The sequence below is a fragment of the Pan paniscus genome, chromosome 4 (genome assembly GCF_029289425.2).
Source record: "Pan paniscus chromosome 4, NHGRI_mPanPan1-v2.0_pri, whole genome shotgun sequence".
NCBI lineage: Eukaryota > Metazoa > Chordata > Mammalia > Primates > Hominidae > Pan > Pan paniscus.
In genome coordinates, this window is record NC_073253.2 from 103,293,582 (window position 1) to 103,317,796 (window position 24,215).

Consider the following 24,215-nt stretch of genomic DNA (forward strand, 5'->3'; position numbering starts at 1 on the left):
TGCTCTGAGCCTTTCCAAGGGTTGTTCTACCTCAAATGCCCTTCCTTCTCCTCTCTGTTCTCCCATGTCTCTTCTTCCACAAATCCTTCCCCAAATATTGCAGTCTATGATGATTCTGTCCTCTCTTGAGCCCCAACATGTCACAGGTAGAAAATTTTACATGGTTTACATCTTCTTTCTCAACACAAGAGTACTTCCCATCCATCTCTGTATTTTCCACAGCACCCTGCCAGTAGCATGCACACACAGAGTAAACATTTGCTGAATGAAACAAAAATAAAAAAAAGTCTAGAATGAACCCCAGGATTAGAATGGAATTTAGAGATCATAAAGGCTGATTTCCTACCCAATGCTTTCATCTTTCCACATCCTCCCTCAGATATTATCACTGCTTGAATAGTTCTCGTAATAGAGAACTCACTACCACTCAAGATATCTATTTTCAAGAAGTTTTAAACATTAGGAAGTCATTTCTTGTTTGGCATACTGGAAGTCTAGCATTATTGCAATTATCATGGTATTCATTCCAGCTCCATTTAGAACTATCCATCAGTGATATAATACTGATAATCATCAATAATAATTCTATATATATACCTTTAGATAGTACTTGGAAAACAATGCTTAGTCTGTATATCCAAGAGTACTATGCAGTGAGGGTTAAAGATAGGAACTTTGTAAAAAATGATGCTTTATATGATTTGGGACTAATTTCCTATACCTATAGAAGACTGTTTCAAAGACTAATGTTAAAAATAGCTAGTTAAAAATTAGACAATATATTTCAGAAATGCTAACAGGAATTGAGGAAAGAAAAGATAAAAAGTTAATATTTCAGTTAATGGTTAAATATGTAAATTTATTACTTAGCTTAAAAACTAATTTGGAACAACATACATGTACTTCAAAGGGTAAGAAAGTTAAGGGGTACGCACACAAAAACAGGTTCATTTGTCTTTTAAATGAAGGCTAGAATGTTTCTTAATGTAAAAAAACGATTAAATGTGAAGCTAGAGTTAATCTTTGAATTGGTTGTGGTGGTATTTTCTTGAACGAATGTTTTAAGAAGTCCTTCTCAATAGATTTGACATTTGTAGTCTATTCTAGCAAGACACAGTTATAAGAGTTGTCACTGCTCAGTCTTTTATTTCAAGGTTACTTAGCTGCAGTCTTGGGATGACCTAGGCAATAGGAAAGAATGTCAACAATTTCTTTGCTGTAGAGCAAAGGAGAAAGGAGAAAAGATTAATAATTAAATACCAAATTTTGGGTGAAAAATCATTTCCATTATATACTAGTCCGCTTTCATGCTGCTGATAAAGACATACCCCATACTAGGTAATTTATAAAGAAAAAGAGCTTTAATGGACTCACAGTTCCATGTGACTGGGGAAGCCTCACAATCATGGTGGAAGGCAAAAGTCACATCTTACATGTCAGCAGGCAAGAGAGAATGAGAGCCAAATGAAGAGGGGAAACCTCTTATAAAACCATCAGATCTCGTGAGACTTATACACTACCACGACAACAGTATAGGGGAAACTGCCATTATGATTCAACTATCTCCCACTGGGTCTCTCCCACAACACATGGAAATTATGGGAGCTACAATTCAAGATGAGATTTGGGTGGAGACACAGCCAAACCATATCACATTACTAAGAAAAAGAACATAACACCTGCTAAATGTAACAGTAGGAATATAAATCTGGTAATGGGGAACTACAGGAATAAAAGAAAATTTAGAAATGGAGAGAAATAACTTTTAAGATGAACATAAAAACAAGGGAAATTTGCAAGCATAGATTTAGCAATTTAGTACTATTTTGTTAGAAACAATAAAAGTTACCTATATTTAAATAATAGAATGGAAAAAAAAGTGTGAATAATCAACAGTAAACATTAGGACATTCTTTTTGATTTACAAATGTCTTTTCTAACATTCTTCTCTATCACCTTACAACTATTAGAGTTATTCCTGCTGACAAAAGGAGTGGAATCTTACCTAGCAATCTTGGAGCAGTTTAAAATACTATTTAAAAATGAAACAAAATATAAAATGAAAAAAACAGGAATTTCATTTAAAATGGGAGATCATTACATGTAATGCATACCTAATAACATAAAACATAAAATAACATAATAAAGAGCAAAATTATTTTGGGCATAGAAATTTTTTTCTTGAATAATTTATCAGTGCTAGTCTGGCAACAAAAGGGATACCGGGGTAACCCAGAATGCTTGTTGGGGTTTCTTTTGTTTCATGAGTGTATTTACTTTGATGATGTATCCCAGATCCTAATTTGGGTTAACTAACAGCTTAAAAGGGTTGGTATCCCAAGGAGAGGTAGGGAAGGTATAACCTTTTAATCTTCCAATAGTATCAGAAGGTCAACAAGGCTGGGGTGAGGTGTGGGTTACACCAAAACAATGAATAATGTCACCAGGCCACTCCCTGCTATTCTTGTCTGGAAAACAAGATGCATTTTTTTTTAATAAGCAGGCTAGACTGTCCTCTGGATCCTACCAGCATTATCCCTTTAGGAATGCAGAAACTAAACATCTGTATCTAGTACATGGCCCAGTACACAGTGGGTGCTGACTCAATATTTTTTGACAGAATATTATGTTTGACAGAATGAAATTTTTTTATCATGTCTGACATACGGCAGCCCAACTAAAATGACATCTCCAATCATAATCATGGACAAAGTGACCTCCTTGACTTGGAAGACCTTTTGCCCAGAGCAATTCAAAAGTTTTGTCAAGCCACATGGTTATGTTAAAAAGTCCCAGATCAGTACTGCGATCAAGAATACAGGGCAGCCAAAGACAGCCTCAGGAGAGCAGTCCACGGGTCTGTGGAAACCACACAGAAGGATGTGGAGTGGTACTGAGTGAGCCTGTGGGTTGTCAGCAACCTGTATGCCCCCAAACAACAATGTCAGTATTTGAGTGTTTCCAGTCCTCTTTAATTGAAGATTATTTTACTACTTTAAAATGGAAACAAAAAAATATCTCTAGAGTGTATTTCTAGGGCCCACAGGAGTGCTAAAGTGAAAAAAGAATGTGATAACTCAGAAAGAAACCTGGGTCATTTTACAACTGCCCCCTGACACAAGGGTCACAATGGTAATATTCACTGTGGAGACACTAATGGAGATAAGCGCTTTATTCATCCATCCCATTTATTACACCATATGAAGTGCTGTGCGGCCCAAGAGAAATACCACTTCCTCCACAGGCCTGAGTGATACAGGTTGATTTCTCCTTCTTGTCTTCTTCTTAATCCCAAGGACACACTTTCCTGAAGGAAGTAAATTATCTTTTTTCCTTTCTTTCTTTTTTTTTTTTTTTGAGACAGAGTTTCGCTTTTGTCGCCCAGGCTGGAGTGCAATGGCGTGATCTCAGCTCACTGCTACCTCTGCCTCTCAGGTTCAAGCAATTTTCCTGCCTCAGCCTCTCGAGTAGCTGGGATTACAGGCATGCGTCACCACGCTCAGCTAATTTTGTATTTTTAGTAGAGACGGGGTTTTACCATGTTGGTCAGGCTGGTCTCAAACTCCTGACCTCAGGTGATCCACCTACCTCGGCCTCCCAAAGTGCTGGGATTACAGGGATGAGCCACTATGCCTGGCCTTGAAGGAAGTAAATTTTCAAAAGAAAATTGAGCAAAAAAGTAGGTTGGGAAGTATTTGCTGACAAATTGTTCCAGGAACAAAGAAAAGCACAAGGGGAGCAATGAGAAAATTATCCACATAAAATGAAAGTAGCACAAAGGAGAGATAGGTGAGAAATCTACGACAAGAAGGCAAATGAAAGGTTTTAGACTTTTTGCTGTATCTTTTTCTATTGCCTACTAATAATCTTGTTTAGCTAGCTTAGCTCTGGAGATCAAGTAGGCAGGTATAGACTAATGTAGGTCAAATTTCTAAATAATGATTTCCACAAACAGAAAAGTCACATTTGGAAGAGGAGAAGGCTAATTCTTCTTCAGAGGGAAAGAGAAAGAAGATTCTGTATGACAAGAACTGCCAATTAGTGAGTGTCGACTATGCCACCAGGCACTCCACAAGTGTTTTATATTGATTTTCACTAACGTATGTGGCATGTATCATCACGTGGATTAACAGATGGCAAAACTAGGAAGTTAAGTAACTTGCTTTAGGTCACAAAGAAAATAAGTGGCAAAGCTGGAATTTTAACCGAACTCTCTAACACCTAAGTTTGATTTTTTTCCCACAACACTGCCAATGACATACATTTGTTCAGTGATAAAGGAATGACAATATTATATTTCTCTTTAGGGAGCAATTTCCCAAGACTGTATTTTCTATTTAGCTGTGTCTGAATTATTGATTTGTTTATAGTTGTTACCCTTTACCATAAATATCTATGTTCAGTTTGGGGAGTAAGAAGCCTATTAGCATGATCGTTTTCTTTATGACAACTATATCATATATCAATTAAAATAAACATAACTCTGTAACAGCCTGGCCAGGTGTTACCAAGTACTATAATACTACATTTAACACCTGTGAGAATCTTGACAAAAATTACAAATGATATGCCAGGTGAGGAGCTGTTCCTGAATCAATGAAGCCTGTAAAAAAAATTAAAAATCTCAGTATACTGTACTAAAAGAATGTACATACCCACCACCATAGAAAGAGGAGGCCAAAAACAGACTCACCAGCTTGAATACGAGTAAAGCAATAGGAAGCAGAATCATGGGGTAGTCTCTTAAAGGATGAATTTCCCGCTGTATCAGATGTACATCAAATTTGACAATTTCTAAGTAGCTTCAATAATCAAAAAGTCCTATAGAATATGTTTCTACTCGTCCAGTCAAAGAAGGAAAAGGGCATCTGTTTTTTGTTCTTAGAATTTGTAATAATAGGGTAGGGGGGACACAGTCTCTCCAGCAGTGCAGTTACCTTTAATAACATGCTGTTTCTCTGGTTACAATGAATAATCTTTTTGCTGCCTCTTTGACAAAAATTACTCATATAGCATTGGCATTGTAGTGGGTGAAAAGATGAGATGAGCTTTCAGTAATATGTTTAATTTTATAATCAAATAGCTATTGTAGTACGATCTCATAACCTATCAATATTTCCCTCTCTTCCTCAATTGTGCCCCAACATTTTGGAGAACAGAATCAACAGATGCAAAAACTTTCACCATGAACCTTTTGAATACCTGAAATCCTAATGAAGAAGGAAGGTAAGATGGGGCAGAGAGCTTGAGAGCTGGAGGGACTGAGGTGCAAGAAAAATCATGATCAATTTCTTATCACCACGGAGAGGAAAGTCCACAAAATTTTCACTTCTGATTCCGCTCAAATGGACAAGATCAGTTGTCAACTTTGCCTGACATTATCTTCATTTAGGCAAGTTTTACAAAATGACTGGTTGGGCCCCATTTCATAGAAATTCTAATTTGACTAGTTTTAGGTGAGGCTTATACGTCAATATGTTTTAGAAACTCTTCAGACAGTCTAATGTGCAGACAGGGTTGAGAAACACTGAACTAAAATAATTCAGAGACACAAATAAATGTAAACCATATTGGTAAGGTTTTAACATAAACCTCTTCTAAGACTTAGGAAAGGAAAGGTGGCAGAAAAATTCTAAGTGAATCTTGTTTTTATCCCACTCCTGTAGAAAAACAACACTTACTAGCAGTGTACACTGTGCTACTCACGAGGTTAGGTACCAGATACATACAGAAGCATGAAGTCAGACATTAATTCCCCATTTTACAACTGAGGAAATGGAGTGTCCTATATGTGAAGGAACTTCCCTAAGGTCAAAGAACAAAGACAGAACTTGATCCCAGATCTGTCTCAACTCCAGAGCTTTTACCTTCTCAATTATCTTCTGGAACATTTCTTTTTGTACTTGATAACTTAATAGTAGGTGCTGGGCACTGCCTTTGTTATGACATGAAGTATCTCTAGGCCTTCAGGATAAAGTGTGACTTTAACAACATTTTACACTGCAGAATCTCAGAAGAGTTCATTATAAGGGATTTACTATCCATAACTCCTGGCTATTAGCTACCTGACAATTGGCAGTGAAAAAGGGGGAAATATACAAAAAGACTGGAAGAGCAGGTAATGACAAGTTTCAAATGAACAAATCAAAGTATTAGTTAATTAACAAATCTACATGGGTATATATACAATATACATATATAATACACACATACACACACACTCTCTCTCTCTCTCGCTCTCTCTCTCAATATGCCGTGTGTTGGTCAGGGAGAACTCTTTAGGGTCTAGACAATGCAAGACATAAGAAGTTTTAGAGAGATAACCATGTCTAAGTAGCAATCTAATTGCCAAACCAGAAAACAAACAACGTAAGTAAAGAAAAATATATCAAAACACTACTTTTACAAGGCAAAATTAGGAAAAAACTCACAACCCAGAAACATTATAAGACATATTCTCCAAGATAAACTGAAATTAGGTGTTTTTCTAAATGTAAAAAAAAAAAATTAGATTATTTTTAAAATTATAGCTTCAGTAGAGTTTAGTAAAGTTTTTCAAAAAGATGAATTTAGTAGCTAATAAAAGACAACTCTCCCATCCATGGCAGATGGTCAGTGTGACATCCTAGGACTGGAGTCATTTATTATTATATGTCAGAGCTAACAATAAAAACTTAATGGATTATTAACTTCCCTCAAGGTAGAAAGAATATTCTCAAATTTAAATGAAAAAATCCAAAAGTCAGAGAAAATAAACGAAAACCATTTCATTCTCTTATAAAGCCTAATATATTTTCTGCTTAAAACTCTGTAATTAGATTAAATACACAAATGGTTAACAAAAAATTTATAAAATTAAACAAAAAAGGAAGGGTTAGGTTATTTTTCTTTATTACTGCGACAATATGACTTCATATTTTTCATAATTGTAGAAAACAACTTGCTTTTCACCACTTTAAAAGAATATTGAAAAGTAAGATAATTTAAAATGTTGCATATAAATGTATACCCTTTACTTCCTATATCCACAAATGGACATTCCCAATGCTTTCCAGAATTTAAAGCGTTAAGAAGTTTGGCATTTAGAATGTCAGCAGATATGCCTTTGATATGATATTACATTAAGCAAATAAACTCAATGTTAATAATTTTCTTAGTTATATTTATTATGCTCAACATTTTATTGTTAAACTTATTTTCATTGTATACCTCTTTTAGCTATACTTTTTAATTTTGTGTGAGTGTGTGTGTGCAAACGTACATGTGTGCGTGTGTGTGTGATTGCATGTGGCAATGAAGTAATATGCATATTCATTTTACTCTGGTTCTTAGCTCATAATTTTTTTATTTTTATTTTTTGGTATGGTCACAACGAGCATAAATGACGATAGACAGTCTCTGTGATATAGTTCTTGATTTCTTTTTAAGAACTTTCAATGATTTTGTAACTTTTTATTCTTAGAAAAGATTAGGAAAATGGTTCATTACCTACCATAATCTGTGATTTTACAGGACACCAAATATAGCTCTTTCAGGTTTTGTCCTTCCTTTGCAATGACCTCCACACACCTGAAACATACAAAAAGTGGTTATACCAATGCGTTTCAAGTTAAATTAGCAGGGGTTTGAATATAATAGGAAGAGGTCAGTATTTGGTGAATGCCACAGCTTCTTTAATGGTGTTTCAGGAAAGGTATTATATTCCCTGCTTTAAAGTCAAGTGCTGTCATACCTAAATGACTTTATTTAAATACATTTATGACTAGTGCATCTTTTAAAACCAAACAGCTTAGAAAGAAATATTCCCATAAGAGTAATGTTACATTTGGTAATAAAAGACTAGTAAACATATGCTATTTAATGAATATATATTATTTATATAATTAAATAATAATTTATTATAATAGAACTGTAGAATATAGATAGATCGTTATTATAGGTAGATGGTTATATGCTCATGGTTCAATTATTAATGATGGAATTAGGTAGCACTGAAATAGTATTTTTTGCAAAATTTTATTCAACATAATATCAAATATATTCTAAAAAGCTATAATTTTACAGATTAAAGATGAAAGAAAATATACACGCATAACTTTAAAATCTTTTACTTTGAAGTATCTTATTCTTAATATTGTAAGTAATTTGTTGTAAAGGTTTAGGCCATTTTAACAATATAGATACAGATATGTAAGACTGTCTTTTCTGGTTTCATTTAAGTTTCATTTTTTTTTAATGGTGCACTCTGCTCTAATAGGCCTAGTGGAAGTTGTATACAGATTCGAATGAACTTTAAAAGTAATGATTAACAATATTATCCATTTTGTGGCTCAGTTTCCTATAATATCAGAAAAATTTGTGTAGTCATACAGACACACAGGCAAATGCACCCTTCAATGCAGTCCCTCTTTTAATCTTTATAAATAACAGCTAAGTAAAAGGGTAAAAGCAAAAAGAGTCATTAACCTTTTCTAGGAAGTAAGGATCAAGTAATTTGATACCTGTGTGCATAATCTATCAAAAAATTACTCAGTATCCATCTCTGTCTTTCCTATATTTTATTTGCTGTCTGGCTTATTTGTAGGAATCTTCATAAAATGTCAGGAAACTTTATACAATTTTACTTCACATAATTCATTATTGAAGGTTAAATTAGTTATAGAGAAGACATATGTTTTTTAAAAATTTTTTATGGAATTTTGTTTTAATGGAATGATAAACATTTCAAATTTCCTCAGAATAACCGAATAAACATTCTTTTTCTTCCCCTATTAAAAAAAGATCTATAAAAAAATGGATAAACTTTTCCATGTCTAAAACAGGAAACTTAAAACAGCAACACAATGCAATTATGATTGATACAGGTTGTGAGGGAAATTTTAAAGCCTAATTCCACATCCTTTGGTTATAACATAATATTTAAATAAATTCATTTAAAAAAGAATAAAAACAGAAACGAAACATTACCAACAATAACAACATTTTATATGGTAAAAACTATTTTTACACGCTAAGAGTACAAATAAAGGCCCTAGACTATAATATCCTAAATCATTAAAAAATAATCTGACGGCTTTCTGTCAAATCAAATATACATATCTCACTGTCCTCTTCCATTGCCTACCAAAAAAACTAACAGATCCAATATTTTGTGTGGCCACCAAAAATCATTAATTGTAGTTTGTTCTCATGCTCTATTTGAATAGTTCAAAATGCCTGATTCATATTTGATTATGCTCTAAACAAGTGCAATATCCTATTTATCTTCCTTGTACTTGATTTTACATTAAATATGCTATAAGCACATATGAACATTAAAGACATACAGATGACTACAAATAGCAAATGACACAAATTGACTTCACTGTACAAGCCAAGTCAAATGTTAGTACATAAGCAACAAGAACCAACATTTATATAAAATAAGATGATCAATCACTGGACAAAGACTGTCCTAAAAACTGATAAAGGGTCATGAGCATCAGGTTTCCCCGCTATTCACAGAGAAAAGTTCAAGAGGTGTAGACAATTATGAATACGTATTATAAAATCATTTAGCATACTCAGGAGGCAATACAGTGGCCAAGAGACAACACATGATTAAGAGTGAGCAGTGTCTTTCAGATAAAAAAGGGAGAAATATAAGAGAAAAGCAATTTGATTTTTATAAAGAATCACCTAGCATTTCTGCTGTTCTTGAAAGTTCAGGTAAACAAAGTTTTCCAAATACTTTTAATTACCTTGATCACAGCCAGTGTGCTAAAAGTCATGTACAACATAAAATTATTCCTGAAGTAAAAATTCATGGAGACAAAACCATACTCCTTGGAAAACTTATAGCAAAATATTAATTTTATATCTGTTATGGATTTTACATTTGAAAAGAGAAACCCCAAATTCTGTGATTTTGGACATAAACATCATATATACTGAGACACAAAATTGAGTGGTTGAAATAGGTAGATAAAGTAGCTGTTGTTTCAAGAATTGAAAATGGAAGTGGTTTGTATTATCCCATTACTACAAATTGGTGGAAATGGAACACCACCTCATGTTCCCGGCTAGTGTCTAAAGTCTCGTAATCCACCTATGTCGCGTTTCCCTGGCAGCATGTGGTGATAGCAGTTCATGATGAGAGATTGTGGGTGGTGACTATCCTTTTCACCTGAAACTTTTAGAGTCCATTCTATAACATGTTTACAAGTAGTACATAACACAAGTCTGTGAACATACTTACTTTAAATAATTCCACTGTTTCACAAAGAATCTTGGCTCTAGTCATAACCTTTGATGTATTAAAATCAGAGCAATTCCCAGCTCACTGTATAGTATGTATGCAAAAAACAAAGTCATAAATCTTAGTATGGACTACAGGTACAGCAAGTTAAGAGGCATTTATAAACTGATACCAATAAAAGAGAGAAATGTGTGCAAAGTGATAATCTTGAAGTGAGAAGGAGAGTGATAGAACCAAAGACCACATTTAAAATGTTTACTTCTTCATCACCTTTCTTACAGATACTACATAGAAGAACATTCATTAATCATAGTGATGAATTAGTTTGGTCTGTAGGAGCAAGCCATGAGTCTCTAAACTCAGAATCTAGAATTCAAATTATTCCTATTTTTCCCCAACCCCTTGTCCCCATCACTCCTATAGGCAAAGCTCAGAATATCACATGGCCATTCTCTATGGATCAGTAGGTTCAAAGATTTCCCACTTCATGTATGACAACATAAGGAGTTATAAAATTTGGAAAAAGAACTGTCTCCTTACAGAAAGTAACCATGTATAAGATAATTAAGAAAAATTCATAACATGGGAAAATGGCATAGTGGATAAATGCTGAGGAATATCAAATACTTTTAAAGTAGCTCATGAATGTCAAGCACAATTAAGATTACTAAACCCTAAGGAGAGATCTGTCTTAACAAGAGAGAATAAAAGAATCAAAAGACATTCTAGTCTTACCTCCAGGGAATCACAGAACAATCACGTACATTTTTGGAGCCCTATATCATCATTCTCTACAAGATAACTCCATATGAAAAAGTTATCCAAATCAAATGTCTTCGGTTCATTTAAATATACTTTAATTTATTCTGAATTGCCTACCCTCAGTTTATTTTCCTGCTTTTATGTTTTGGCAGGGGTCTGAAGAGAATTAAAAAAAAGACATTGCTACCATTGTAAATTCTTGAGTAACAGCTGTTGAGTACATATATATAAACTCTTTTGGAATACAGAGAAAGGGCCAGAAAACCTGCTCCAAAGTATCCTAAGCATCCAGAGTTATTTTTGATAATAATGTAATTTTATGCTCACTTGGTTTTGATAATGTTCTAAAATGCACCTGAAACATTTGATGAAATATGAAAAGCAACAGAAAGGTTACTTTGGTAAGCTAGATAGGATTTTTTTTCAAAGATGAGAAGGCATTACTTACTTTCAGTGGAGGGAAAATCTGTCTCCTTAGCAATAGATTCCTAATCATATGATTTATGTGAAGGGTAAAGGTTAATGAATTAAGCTGTGTAAGCTTCAAAACTATCAAAGGAATTCAAAAGAGCCTTGAATTATGGAAAACAATGGCCCATTCTACATACATACCAAATTTTTATGTTTTTTTGTCTCCTACTCAAAAGCTAGAACATGGCATTAGTGACAATTGAAAAGAACTAATGAGGAAATATGACTACACCGCTTGCAATAGGAGTGTCCTAGGAGACCTTGTTACTGCTTGTGATGTGCTTCAAACCCTAAAGAAGCTAATTGGAGCTGCCAGACACTGGTTTGCAAATCTCACTTTAAAGGACAGGCTCCATCACCTCAGAGGTGTGAAAAGAAATGTCCCCAGCAGAGATGCATTAGTATGTGGCTTGGTGAATTTCTAAATAAACTTTAGGATGTTCTTTCCTAAGTCACTTTTATATTTGAATAATAGATATATCTTTAAGTGAAACACAAATGCAACAAGACAAAAACAACCCCACAGATCTAAAACAAAGAACTATGAAGAGTGTCGTAAAGTAATTGGCAAATAAGTGCATCTGGGAGCTAGGTATGTTTAGGTTGAATAAACAAGCGGATCAAACCTCAAAACTCCTGAAACAAATCATAAAAGTGATCTATTTGGGGTTTTAGAAATAGAACCTCATTTTCATCATTTCTTGAAACTAAACAAGCCAAGAATCCAACCTATGTTACATAGATGGTAAGTGGGTAGGGGCTTAAGTAACTACAACACACACACACACACACACACACACACACACAAACACACACACACGCACACACACACACATACACACACACAGGCCCCACACGAAAGGAGTAAAAAGTGTTTACGAGATCTAAAGAGAGTAATGAGAGCAAACAGTCCAATTCCATGCTGCAGAAGCTCATCCCCACTAATTCATACGTGGGTCATTTAAATGATAGCAGAGGTCACCAAAACACAATTTGGTATCTTACAGAAAGAATAATGATAACTGATTGATTTTTCTAAAGCTCCAAATCAGATTTTACTGAAGAATAATCCAATCCCAGTGCAGTAAATGAATGGGTATAATTTATAGGTTTACTCTGCTTTCAGAAAATGCACAATATAAAAGATTTCTATGCACAAAAGAGGTAAATTTACAAGTAAACTTTTACAAGATGAGTCAATTCGAGAATCTATTAATACACTTGATCTCAGTCAAAAGGCCAAGAAGTAATCAAGAATCTATTAATAGTATGCTTCCCCTTAATACATTTGAATACAATTTCATTTATGAGTCTTATATTTATAGTTACTTTTTCTAAGTAATAGGACATCTTAACCTTGCAGAAATGGCATGAAATAGTTTTTTTTTAAATCTTCAAGTTAAACAGCTATACATAAATGACAAACATAAGATTATTTCTGGAACATGACAGATGGTATCAAGGTGATATGTTAAATCCACTTTGTATTTTACAGTATACTTTTTTTGTAAACACTCTTCTATTCAATCCTATTGACAACACAATACCAAATATACACCTAAGTCAATTTTTCATGTAAACTTCTAAAGATGTGCTCATAGAAGAGATGTTTACCGCAAGAAAAATTCTTTTTTAAAGGTTGACTTGCAATTAACATGCGAGAGCATTTGCTCAAAGCACGTTCTTAATATACCACAGGGGCAAAGACTAGGAGTGACATGCAAAATATCACCAACTCCACCAGTTAACAACAATTATCTCGGGACACTCATTAAGTTCTCACTACCAAATGTTATTCTCTAGAAAGCCAATATCTGATTAGTGTGGCTGAGATTAATTTAAGCTCTTGCTACTTAAACAATAGCAAACCGATGCCCATTTTGTCACACTGAGAAGTAATGGAAGGCTACAAAATTAGAAAAGCAGTGTTTTGTTATTTACGTTTTAATGAGACACATCACAAGAGGTGGCCTACAAACTGAAATGTTATTGAAACTTAAGTACTATGGGTTTGCATCTTTGCCAACAGAGGGTGTCCTTTAAGGAAAAGGAGGCAGAGCAGATGTCATTTGCTGATTCTTTCTGGACCACTCTCTCCTTGAGTGTCTGACATTAAATAGGTTTTCTCATTGGAGAACAGGATTTAGCAATGAAAAAGTAATATACCAACAAAATAATATCTTTCATATATTTAGGAATGGCCATCACAAACCTGCTGTTATGAAAATACATTTTTCTTCATTTATATAGTAAAATGTTTAAACTTAATTTGAGTGTTTCTTAGAATACTTTAAAAATGTATTTTAGACAGAATAAAGCCTGCAATATTTTAAAATGCACATTTTCTTTAAGCTACTAAGAAACAAGACGATTAAATGTTTTTCTGAGGGGCAGGTACAGAAATTGAAGTAACAAACTTGCAATAAACTTGGCTCTGGCTTTAATATTTCAGATCTATTTAACCAAAAGTCTTGCTTTTTAATTTTAGCCATTGTTCCATCCATTACCATAACTAACTAAACCTTACATAACAAGTTAACATTTTCTAAGCATTCCTCAGAATATGCAAGAAGCAGAAAAAAGATGCTAAGCTTCATTTATTAATTAATTTACTTAATTCAAGAATGTTTCATTGAGTGTAAACTATGTTTTAGAAATACTAAAAGATATAATCAAAAGCCACATTATTATAAAATGATGAACATAATACTTATAACCATGATGGATCAAATACTGTTTATTTTTTGTGACCGTAGTTGATATTAATGTTCATACCTAGGAGCAGCAAAGTCATATTACTATCTCTATAACTATTAAAAATCAACTGAAGGTCAGCATTTCCTTTAGTCCTGTAAAGAAAATATTTCAGGACTAAAGGAAACGCTAGAAAAAAAATTAAAGTCAAGCTTTCCTAATTCACCAGTTTATTCATTCTTCGGTAGAAACACATGTAGTTAGTTACTTTGAATAAGGAAATGCTAAGAAACCTTCTCCATCTTTTAAGGTTTGTGAGTTTCCATTAATTCATAATCCGTAACTCTAATGGAATCCAGATACTGTAAAATTTTGATATAGTTAAGACTGGTGCTATCTTTATGGTGTTCTGGCATATTTTAATACAGACAGCAGAAGAGAAGACTTTGTCACCCTACATGTAACAAGGATTTACCATGTGGAAACAAAAGCTCAGGACCCTAGAAAAGCAGAAATACTAAAACATTTAAAACTACAATCTAGGTTAATGAATTGTAATTCTTTAGAGACCATTCTTGTCCTGAAAAAGAGTCAGGCAAAATTCTGCAACTCGAAACTGATGCCCACCACAAAAACATTAATAGTGAAAACTAGAAACATTGTAAAGAGATTTGTCAGGGCTCCAAATAGCTAAAAAGGATACCGTGAAATTTAGGTGAAATATTAAACATATAATTGACGATAATCTCTCTGCCCAGCCTGTTCCCTTTATCTTAACTGCTATAAGTATTGATATGAAAGTCTCAATTCAACAGAGCATGTATTTTAAGCTTACTTTTAATTTAAAATGGCTAAGACTAAATTATTTTAGTGGAATATAAAAGCACTCAGAAGATGAGATTTCAGGCATCATTCATGAAAGAGTTAAGCACTTCCTCACCAGAAGACAGCCACAACTCTGCTTTGTAGTGACTAATTGCCTCTTTAACCCCTGTGCTCTGGGAGTTGGCCTGTGCTTCAATACTAGTTTTGTGCTACAGCCAAAGACTGATGTTCAACATAGACCTCCCATGACCTGTGTAGCCAAGGAGGCAACTCAGACAAGATGCTGACAAAAGGTTTCCTTCTCATTTGGGAAGGCATAGAATCTCTTTTTGGATAAGCCAAATTCTCAGAAGACTATAAAACACAGGAGGTAAAGATAATTTATAAAAGTTAAAGGAATGGTTTCTCACTTGAGCTAAGAATGATTCTAAGCATCCCAATGTATCACTCAAAATTTTGTTCAAAAATGGTTTTAGTAATATGAAAAAAAAGTTTAGTTCTTTTAAATGCAATGAAGAGGGTACCTAATTTGATGCCTTTGAAAGCTTATAATTAGATAGCTATAATCAAATACAGAGGAAAGCAGGTCAACATCTTCATTCCAAATGTTTCCCGTATGCTTTAAACATTCATAACCAGGAAGCCTGCACTTTGTCATTAATTTTTAAGCCTGGCAACTTCTGGTTTGATCAAAAACTAATAAAAAAATTTTACAGGAGATTTTACGTAGAGATTATATAAAACTAATTAATCCTGCAAGCAGGATGGCAGAATAGGATAGTCATGACTTCTTGTTATTTTTTAAAAGGGAAGGAATGAGGAAGGAGTTGTAGATTAGGGAGCAGAAAAAGTGTAGGCAGTGGGAACAAAGTAACCCATATATTCATTCAGAAATAAGAAAGGAGAAGAATCACACAAGCTTGAGGAAGGCAGGGACCTACATAAATTTGACACTATTGATACTTAGCCAGATTGTACTCTGAATCCTTTGAGTCTCAAGGATCATCACTGAATATATAAAACCTGCTTCCAAAGCTCTGGGACTGCCATTGCTTTACTCTCATTTTTCCCATATAATTGCACATTAATGTTCACATCAGAGGCAAATCATCTTTGCTGTAACATTTGTAAGAAAGAGGTAGCAGGTCATGTTAAGTTGTTTTGGTGCATTGTGTTTATGCAGAGAGATAACTTTTTACTTAAAAAATAATTCTTTTTCTTTATAGAAATATGTGGACTATATTTAAAAAAGAATGTGACAATAAAAGGCATCAACCAATAATTCTCTATAAAAATTATGTAGTTTTTTTTTTAATCCAAAAGAAAGGAAGATAGCTGATTTTGGTTATTTTTTTTTTAACCGAAGGATAGAGAAAGTCTTCCACATTTCCTTTTTAATGTTCAAGTAAATGCTATAGGATTAGAATTCGAGATTCCAGAAGAGGCTATTGAATCTTATGTAGCTTCTCAGGCTATCAGGCCATTTCAGTGGTTCCTAACGTTAAAAAGTCCATTTGTCTGTAAAATAAATATACTTCTAGAGATTTCTTTCTAAACTGTTTAATAATGCAAAAACTTGGTTATAAATAACTTATAATCAAAGGACTATGTAGTATACGTGTACATGTATGTACATACATTTATGAAGAGAACTCTTAACAAATATATTTTTTCCTTATCAATATTGTCACTAAATCAACAAATACATAGTTGTTGTGTGTGCACTAAATAAAATAATTTAGCAGCCTAACCTCTGAAATACCATAATCACAAAAATCCAGGTTGCTCTGCATGGATTAGTCACCAGTCTATTCCCTCTGAAGAGAAACACATCTCTTTGTTCATAGGGAGAGTGGTGGAAAGCTAATGAAACCAGTGTGGAAGACTGATAGAGACCACAGGGAGGAAGTATTACCCATTTTCTCCTTGCAGAAAGTTGCAAAAGCAAGACAGTAAGTAAACACGGAGAAAGGAGAAGGCACATTTCACTATTTGTTTCAAACAGTAGGTACCTCTGCAGGCAACACATGTCTGACAGCCAGCAGAAACAACCAACATTCCCAATCCAGTACTCAGATTTGCGTTATTTTAAAGGATAAACCAAAATGAACAGTGCATCTCTTTGGCATATTTTGAAATGATCTACTATTAATTAATACAGTTACTGTTCTGTCTGCATAATCAACAAACCATTTAGCAAAAGAGAGTAACTGTATTAAAAACTTCTGCTCTACACAAAAAGCACTCCTTTCAAGTACCCAACTAAATAAAGGCATAACATTCTGGCATTCTGTGAAAGAAAGATTGAGAGTTCAGGAGAAATAGTTTATTATTTTCAAAAGTCATTAGTGGAATAAGGAAGGGGAGCAATGGCAGGTGTTTGAAAGAGATGGCAGGTAAATGTGCCTGGAGTCAGTTGGTCAGTTTTGTGCTTCTATAGGTCGTGAGGGCATCATGAATTCCATCCTGGTAATGACAGAATTTTATAGAAAAAAATAAAGTTAGAGCATAAATTCATTTTTTGGAGATCTTTTATTGAAAGGTAAGCACAGACAGGGTCATTAGATTCACAATACTATTAGGCCATTTGGCAACATTTGGGGCTCTGGGAAAAGTAAGAGCAATTCAATGACACATCACACTCTGAAAAAGGTGACAAATTATAAAAGGTAACAGTATAAGCAAGTTAGTGAATGTGGATATATACTCAGGGAAGCATTAGTTGAGTTAGTAATTTAAGTTTGTGGAGAGAACACTGTAATGGGGAAAAAGAAAAGAAATAATACTTCATATCTTGCACAATTACTAAGGAGCCCAAATTTATTTTAGCTGTTTACTTATATTTAGCTGTATTCCATTAGAAATTCATATAAAACTATAAAAGAAATATTTGAGAAAGGCAACGAGGGTAAAAAAATAGGTAGAAAAGTAATAAAATCTGGGATATACCCATCCTGAAGGCATTCATATAATTCAGACCTGGAAAGCTTCTACAAGTGGGATAAAATTTCAAGCTTTCAAAGAACCAAAGAAAGAGGGAAGCATGGTAATTTATGCATAATATCATAGGAGTTAAAAAAATCAGATGTTCAAAAGAAGCTACAAAAAGGCTAGATATGCTTGAGGCATTTCTGGTGGAAGGCTGAAGTTTTAAGAAAGTTCAAAATATTCTGCATCCATTTAGAAAATTTCCTCCCACTTCTTAATAGCATTGTAAACTTAATCCATGAGAAACTGGTCTCTCAAAAAAAAGTTTTAAAAATCAGAAAGTATTATTGTACATGGTTAGCAACATAATACAGTAATAAAACAGAGATGATACTTCACTGCACCTGTATTTTACTGAATTTTAACACTTCAGGTAGAAAATCAATTGGTTATAGATAATGGAAATGCACCTGCAATGCTGACTGCCAAAATTCTGTGTGTGTGTGTTTAGAACATGGTACTGAAGTTGGGAACTAAATTCAACTTCTCTAAGTCTCTTCTATAAAATGGAAATTATAATATCTACCTCCAAGGATTTTGTGAAGGTTACATTTCATAACGTTTGCAAAGACACTTTTAGTCATTTAACAAACATTTGCTAACATCTACTTTGTCATTAATTATTTGGATACAAAGACAGATAAATCTCTTCCCAAAGGGAATTCACAATCTTCTCAACTTTAAATATCCTCCACATAAATAAGGCAGGGTTATTTAGAACAAAATAGTATTTCCTCAGGTACATTTCTCAGAAAACTAGCACTCTGGGGCTTTAATATTTGACATATGCAAGAAACAGTAAGTTTATGTTAAATCAAGTCCTTTTTTTTATTTAGCAAAAATACAAATGTAAAGTACGTAGAGCAGCACCTAGCATACAGTAAGCAATTAAATGTTATTTATCATTATTTAGGCCCTAGCATGGAACCTGGCACACTTAAAAAATACCTGTAGTAGGCTGAACGGTGACCCCCAAGGACATCAGGTCCTAATTCACAGAGCCAATAAATGTTACCTTCCGTGGAAAGAGTGTCTGCAGGTATGATTTTGAGATGGAGAGATTTTATCTTGGATTATCTGGGTGGGCTGTAAATGCAAACACTAGCATACTCACAAGAGAGAGGCAAATGAAGATTTGACACTGACAGAGAAGAGAAGGCAATATTACTACAGAAACAGAGATTGGGGTGATGTGGCCACAAGCCAAGGAATTCCAGTAGCTATCAGAAGCTGGAAAGACAAGGATTGGATTCTTCCGTGGAGCCTCCAGACAGAGGATGACACCCTGATATTGGCCAGGGAAACTAGTTTTGGACTTCTGTCCTTCACTATTGTGAGAGAATATGTTTTCATTGTTTTTAAACTACAAGGTTGAGGTAATTTTTTACAGTAGTCACAGGAAACTAATACAGTGTCTAAGAATGATATTAATCACTGGATTACATGTGTAACACCAAGAAATTTGATTTATAAAGGTAACATGTTAATGGCAATTAAGATGATGTGATTGGATGGAACAAAATTTTAAGCTGTTGTGACAAAGACAAAAAAAGAAAACCTATACTTAGAGAATGCTACCATATCTTCAGCCTGAATTAGAATAAATTCCAAAAGGTATGTATTTAAAACTTGAAACTTTTTTAGAATAAAGACTCATTTTCCTCTGATATAATGGAAAATTTCAAGGGAAAAAGTTGACAGAATTGTGCAGTAAAAAACCCATTATCCATCACTTAGATACTATAATTAACATTTTGCTATATTTGCTTTATCTCAGATGTATCCATCTATCTCTTTATTCATCCCTGTATCCATCCATCAATTTATCTTATTTTTTATGCATTTCAAAGTGCAGACATTGATACATTTTACTCCTAAACACTTTAGCATACACATCATAAACTACAGATGAATGTTTGTTAATGGTTATTTTTTAAGTAAATTTTACTCACTGTGAAATTTGTGATTTGGGCACAAATCTTAAAAGCAATCGGTTTTGACAAATGCATATATATGTCTACCTCGAACCCCTAACAAGATCTAGAGTATTCCTAACACCACCGAGTTCCTTCATGCCCAATGCCCATTCCCACTCACAAATGCAACTACCGTTGTAGATGTTTTTGTTACTTTGTTTTATTTTACAATAGCTTAGTTTTATCCATTTTCTTTTGTGAGTAAAAACCTAAAAGTGAAATTGCAGAGTCACAGAGTATTAGTAGTACACACATAGTAGGTGTGCAATTAGTTTTATAAGAAACTGCCAAATCTTCTTCCAAAGCTGTTATACCATTTTATATTCCTACCAACACTTGTAGAATTTTAGTTGCTCCACATCCTCAACAACATAGATGTTATCAGGCTTTCAAATTTTAGACATTCTGGTGAGTTCGTAAAGACCAGTTCAACATTAAAAAATTTAAAGATTCCATAATAACAATTCTACTCTTATTATTTTTCATTAAGGAAATACACAATGACAAAAAGTAACTAAAAATTGGGTAATATTTCTAAAGTAATTCATATACTTCCTGAATTTTGAAAAAGTGTACAAGACATAAAAATATATATGTGTCATATAATTAATGCATTTTACAGGCAATACTTGTAAACCCCATGCAATAGCTTTCTGGGCCCAGATAACATTTCACATGCTAGTTCTTTGGGATATCTTCATGGTTAATTCTATTTATTTCATCACCTTTATTCCAAGCAACCTACATATCCAACAACGACCAGATAACTTCAGGACACAAACCTTTAGTCATTGCATATAGCCCTCAACACTATATTACATGTAGTTCTCCACTTTATCTCTCATGAGTTGAATTGGAAGTTGGGAACCAATTTTAAAATCAGCCCCAAACTGTCATCCTTGTTAGCATCAGGCTTTTCATTTAAGGTTTCTACTCTAACTGAATACTTGATGGAAGACCTTACATAATGTTGTAACTTAAAAGGTACACTGCTTATCATATCACCGAAAGAATTCTTAAAATTGTGTTGCCAGAAACTGGATTAGGACTCTGGCATTAGCCAGCAAATAGTAAAGCTAGAAACCATGTACCTCCCAGCAGTTTTCTTCAAATCACTGAAAATAAAAAAGGAATTTCTTTTCTTTTACTATTTCTAATTAATACTTAAGTAAATTGCTCAATTTTAAGAAACATGCAGTTATGTATTTTCATAGCTATGAATACTGTATATGAAATAAAAATCTTCACTGAAACATGCTAAAACCTTAGAAGCTTTCAAATGAACATAAAGTTGCTTTGTATTATTAGAGACAAACTATTATTTTTCATAAGATTAATGTTTTAAAAATGGAAACCACTGAGAAATAATTGCAAAGTTAAAAACTGTATCAAAGCTTTTAAAAGTCATTTTACACTGTTACACTATTCAATTATGCCACATAATTTTCAGAATATTCAACCTAATTCTTTTTAAAGTAAACTTACTATCAACCTCAAGGTTTTCATTTATTGACATGAAGGGTAATTTATCTTCTCTCATTGTTCTTTATAATGTTTGGCATTTTGAAGCAATGAAAGACTATTCACAGGAACCCTTCCCCCAATAAACATTACATAATTTTTTTCTACTAATGATCTAATACAGAAAGCCATGGAAAGTGACTCCAAATTACTCAATTGTTTTCAAATTTAAAGAAATTGATCTCTCAGTGTGTAGTTATGAACCTTTATAGTTATGTACCTTTATAAATAGTTATGTTTATACCTTTTTTCTAAGAACAATGATTAGAATCAATGTCTACAAATAATTGCAAAGGAGAATAAATGCATACTTATTGCAAAAATTAATACAGAGTCCAAATCTGTGAGTTGAAAAATCTCTCATAATAGCTAGCATAACAAATGCCAAACATTAATTATAAAAAGACATTCAGAATTATGTGGGAGAGGAGGAATTTTTTGTTCGTTTGTTTGTTTCTTTTTTGAGATGGAGTTTCGCTTTTGTTGCCCAGGCTGGAGTGCAATGGCATGTTCCTGGCTCACTGCAACCTCTGCCTCCCAGGTTCAAGCAATTCTCCTGCCTCAGCCTCCCAAGTAGCTGGGATTACAGGCATGTGCCACCACACCCGGCTAATTTTTGTATTTTTAGTAGAGACGGAGTCTCTCCATGTTGGTCAGGCTGGTCTCAAACTCCCAACCTCAGGTGATCCACCTGCCTCGGCCTCCCAAAGTGCTAGGATTACAGGCGTGAGCCACCACATCCGGCTGGGAGAGGAAGAATTTTTACATGGCCAGCCAGCTTTGTATTCACACAAATGCAGTACCACCATATTTATTATTGAGCCTTGTTTCCAATGCCCATGCCCAGCCACCTCAAGTCTAGAGTTCAGCCAAACACTTAAAGCACTCTACCCTTGAAATCTGAGATATTATTGCCTGATCCAAGCCAGATAAAGGTGTGGAGAGGCCATGAAGACCTGGGAAAAAAATATGGTTTCTTTTCCCTCTAGTTTTGTGAAAAATAACAATGAAAATACTAAATTGTACAATTAATAAAAGGAAAACCAAAGTCTAATTTTTTTCAGATTGTTTATGCTGCTCTCGTCATGCTGATACACTAAGGCTGTGCCTGGTATGCCTAACAATAATCCAGGAGAAAGAATGAGTTTGTAGAAAGTGAATGCTGACCGTACTGGCACCAGTCTATTTTCCTGTTTTATGGATTGAGATGACTGTGCCAGTTTTTTTTGTTGCTGTTCAAATGCTGGCCCCCATCTGTTATTTTCAATGTAGCTTGAAACTCTGGATATTGACTTCTGGTTCATATATTCTTCATAACTTTGTCTGTGGGTCCACTGGACATATTTACTACAAAGATGGTTTCTCAAAACAATAAACCTTTCATACACTTAGATTCCATGAGAGTCACAAGGAAGCATCTCAGGCATATTTTGCGTGGCTGAGTCAGGGTGTCAAATAAACTTCTGAATATGGATACCTTTAGATCAGATGTGCACTCTCCAGTTGTTACAGTCTTGAGCATTCCCTAATGTTACATTTGATGCACTTTCTTCATTTACATTCCATATCTGGCCCTCACAGAAATTTAAGTTCGCAACCCCTACGAATACCATATACACTGCCTCCACATGAATTTGAAACCCATAATTCAGACCCAAGCACTTGTCTCTTCTCATAGTGACCATTGCTCCTAACCTCTAGTTTCCCTTCGTTCTGTTGTGACCATTGTATGAAGTATGTCATCATGCTGACCCGACTTCCTCCTGTTCTGGCCTGACTTGTCCGGCTACCATTCATCACATACCCACTGGCAGCAGGGCTCATGCTTATCTTAGATTAGATACTCAAAACAGGTTTGTTGAACGAATGAGAGAAGAATTGATGCACGGTAATAAGGCAAGTCATACTGTTATATACTTAGCATTTGAATAATTTTTATTATTCAGAATACTACTTTTGTTAAGAATATTTCAACAAAGTAGGGCATTATTTTTAGGCATGAGGACTGGTTTGCTTATAGTTAGGAAGAGAAATACCTAGGCAAAACTTGTCTAATAAAAGGGATGAAAAGCTTGTAGTAACAAAACAAAGGGACTTAAAAGGAGAAAAGGCTGCATATGTAGATCCCTAGGGTTTAAAATATAAATAATAAGGTAAGAATATGTAATGAAACATAAAGTAGCTTCTGCTGAATTTCTCTCAGTAAACATATCTCCTATGCTAGGTAAGACAAAAGGATCGAGAAGACACCATGATATTTATTTTACAGTAAGCAAAAAAGCAACAGAAGCTATAATAATTTTTGACAATATTATGGGTATTGAAAATTATAAAGTGCCATTAATTTCAAGAAACTCACTTTACACTTCTTGATATTGGAAAAGAAACATTTACCTAAGGGAGGTAAATTTACTTTCCATGAAAATTTCCACTGTAAGCCAAGGAAAATATCACAATTTGTCAATGTGAGAGTAAATACCATAGTAAGACAATATGGGATTTGCTAGCGATTATTTTCAAAGAAGGTAGATGAGGTAAACAATATAGTTTAAAAGTACATTTTATTAATACTCTTAACATTTATTTACTTATAGAATTAAGACAACATGTTTACTTGAGGTACCTGGAACATACCTAACTCTTTTTAGTTTAATTCAGAAGTGGCAGTGGCTTTAATAGGCAGAATGACAGGGTGCTCTAGCCACAGACTCAGCAGTCTGAGTTCCCAGGACCAAATCCAG

The 24,215-nt window shown here is 34.0% G+C and overlaps 1 protein-coding gene across 1 annotated transcript in view; it reads right to left on the minus strand.

Moving 5' to 3' along the window:
- FBXL17 (F-box and leucine rich repeat protein 17) overlaps positions 1-24,215 on the minus strand; it is a 525,355-nt gene that overhangs the window by 154,852 nt on the left and 346,288 nt on the right. The window contains exon 7 of the mRNA XM_024928895.4: positions 7,493-7,569. Coding sequence (XP_024784663.2) covers positions 7,493-7,569 — 77 coding nt within the window. The remainder of the gene's footprint in view (positions 1-7,492; positions 7,570-24,215) is intronic.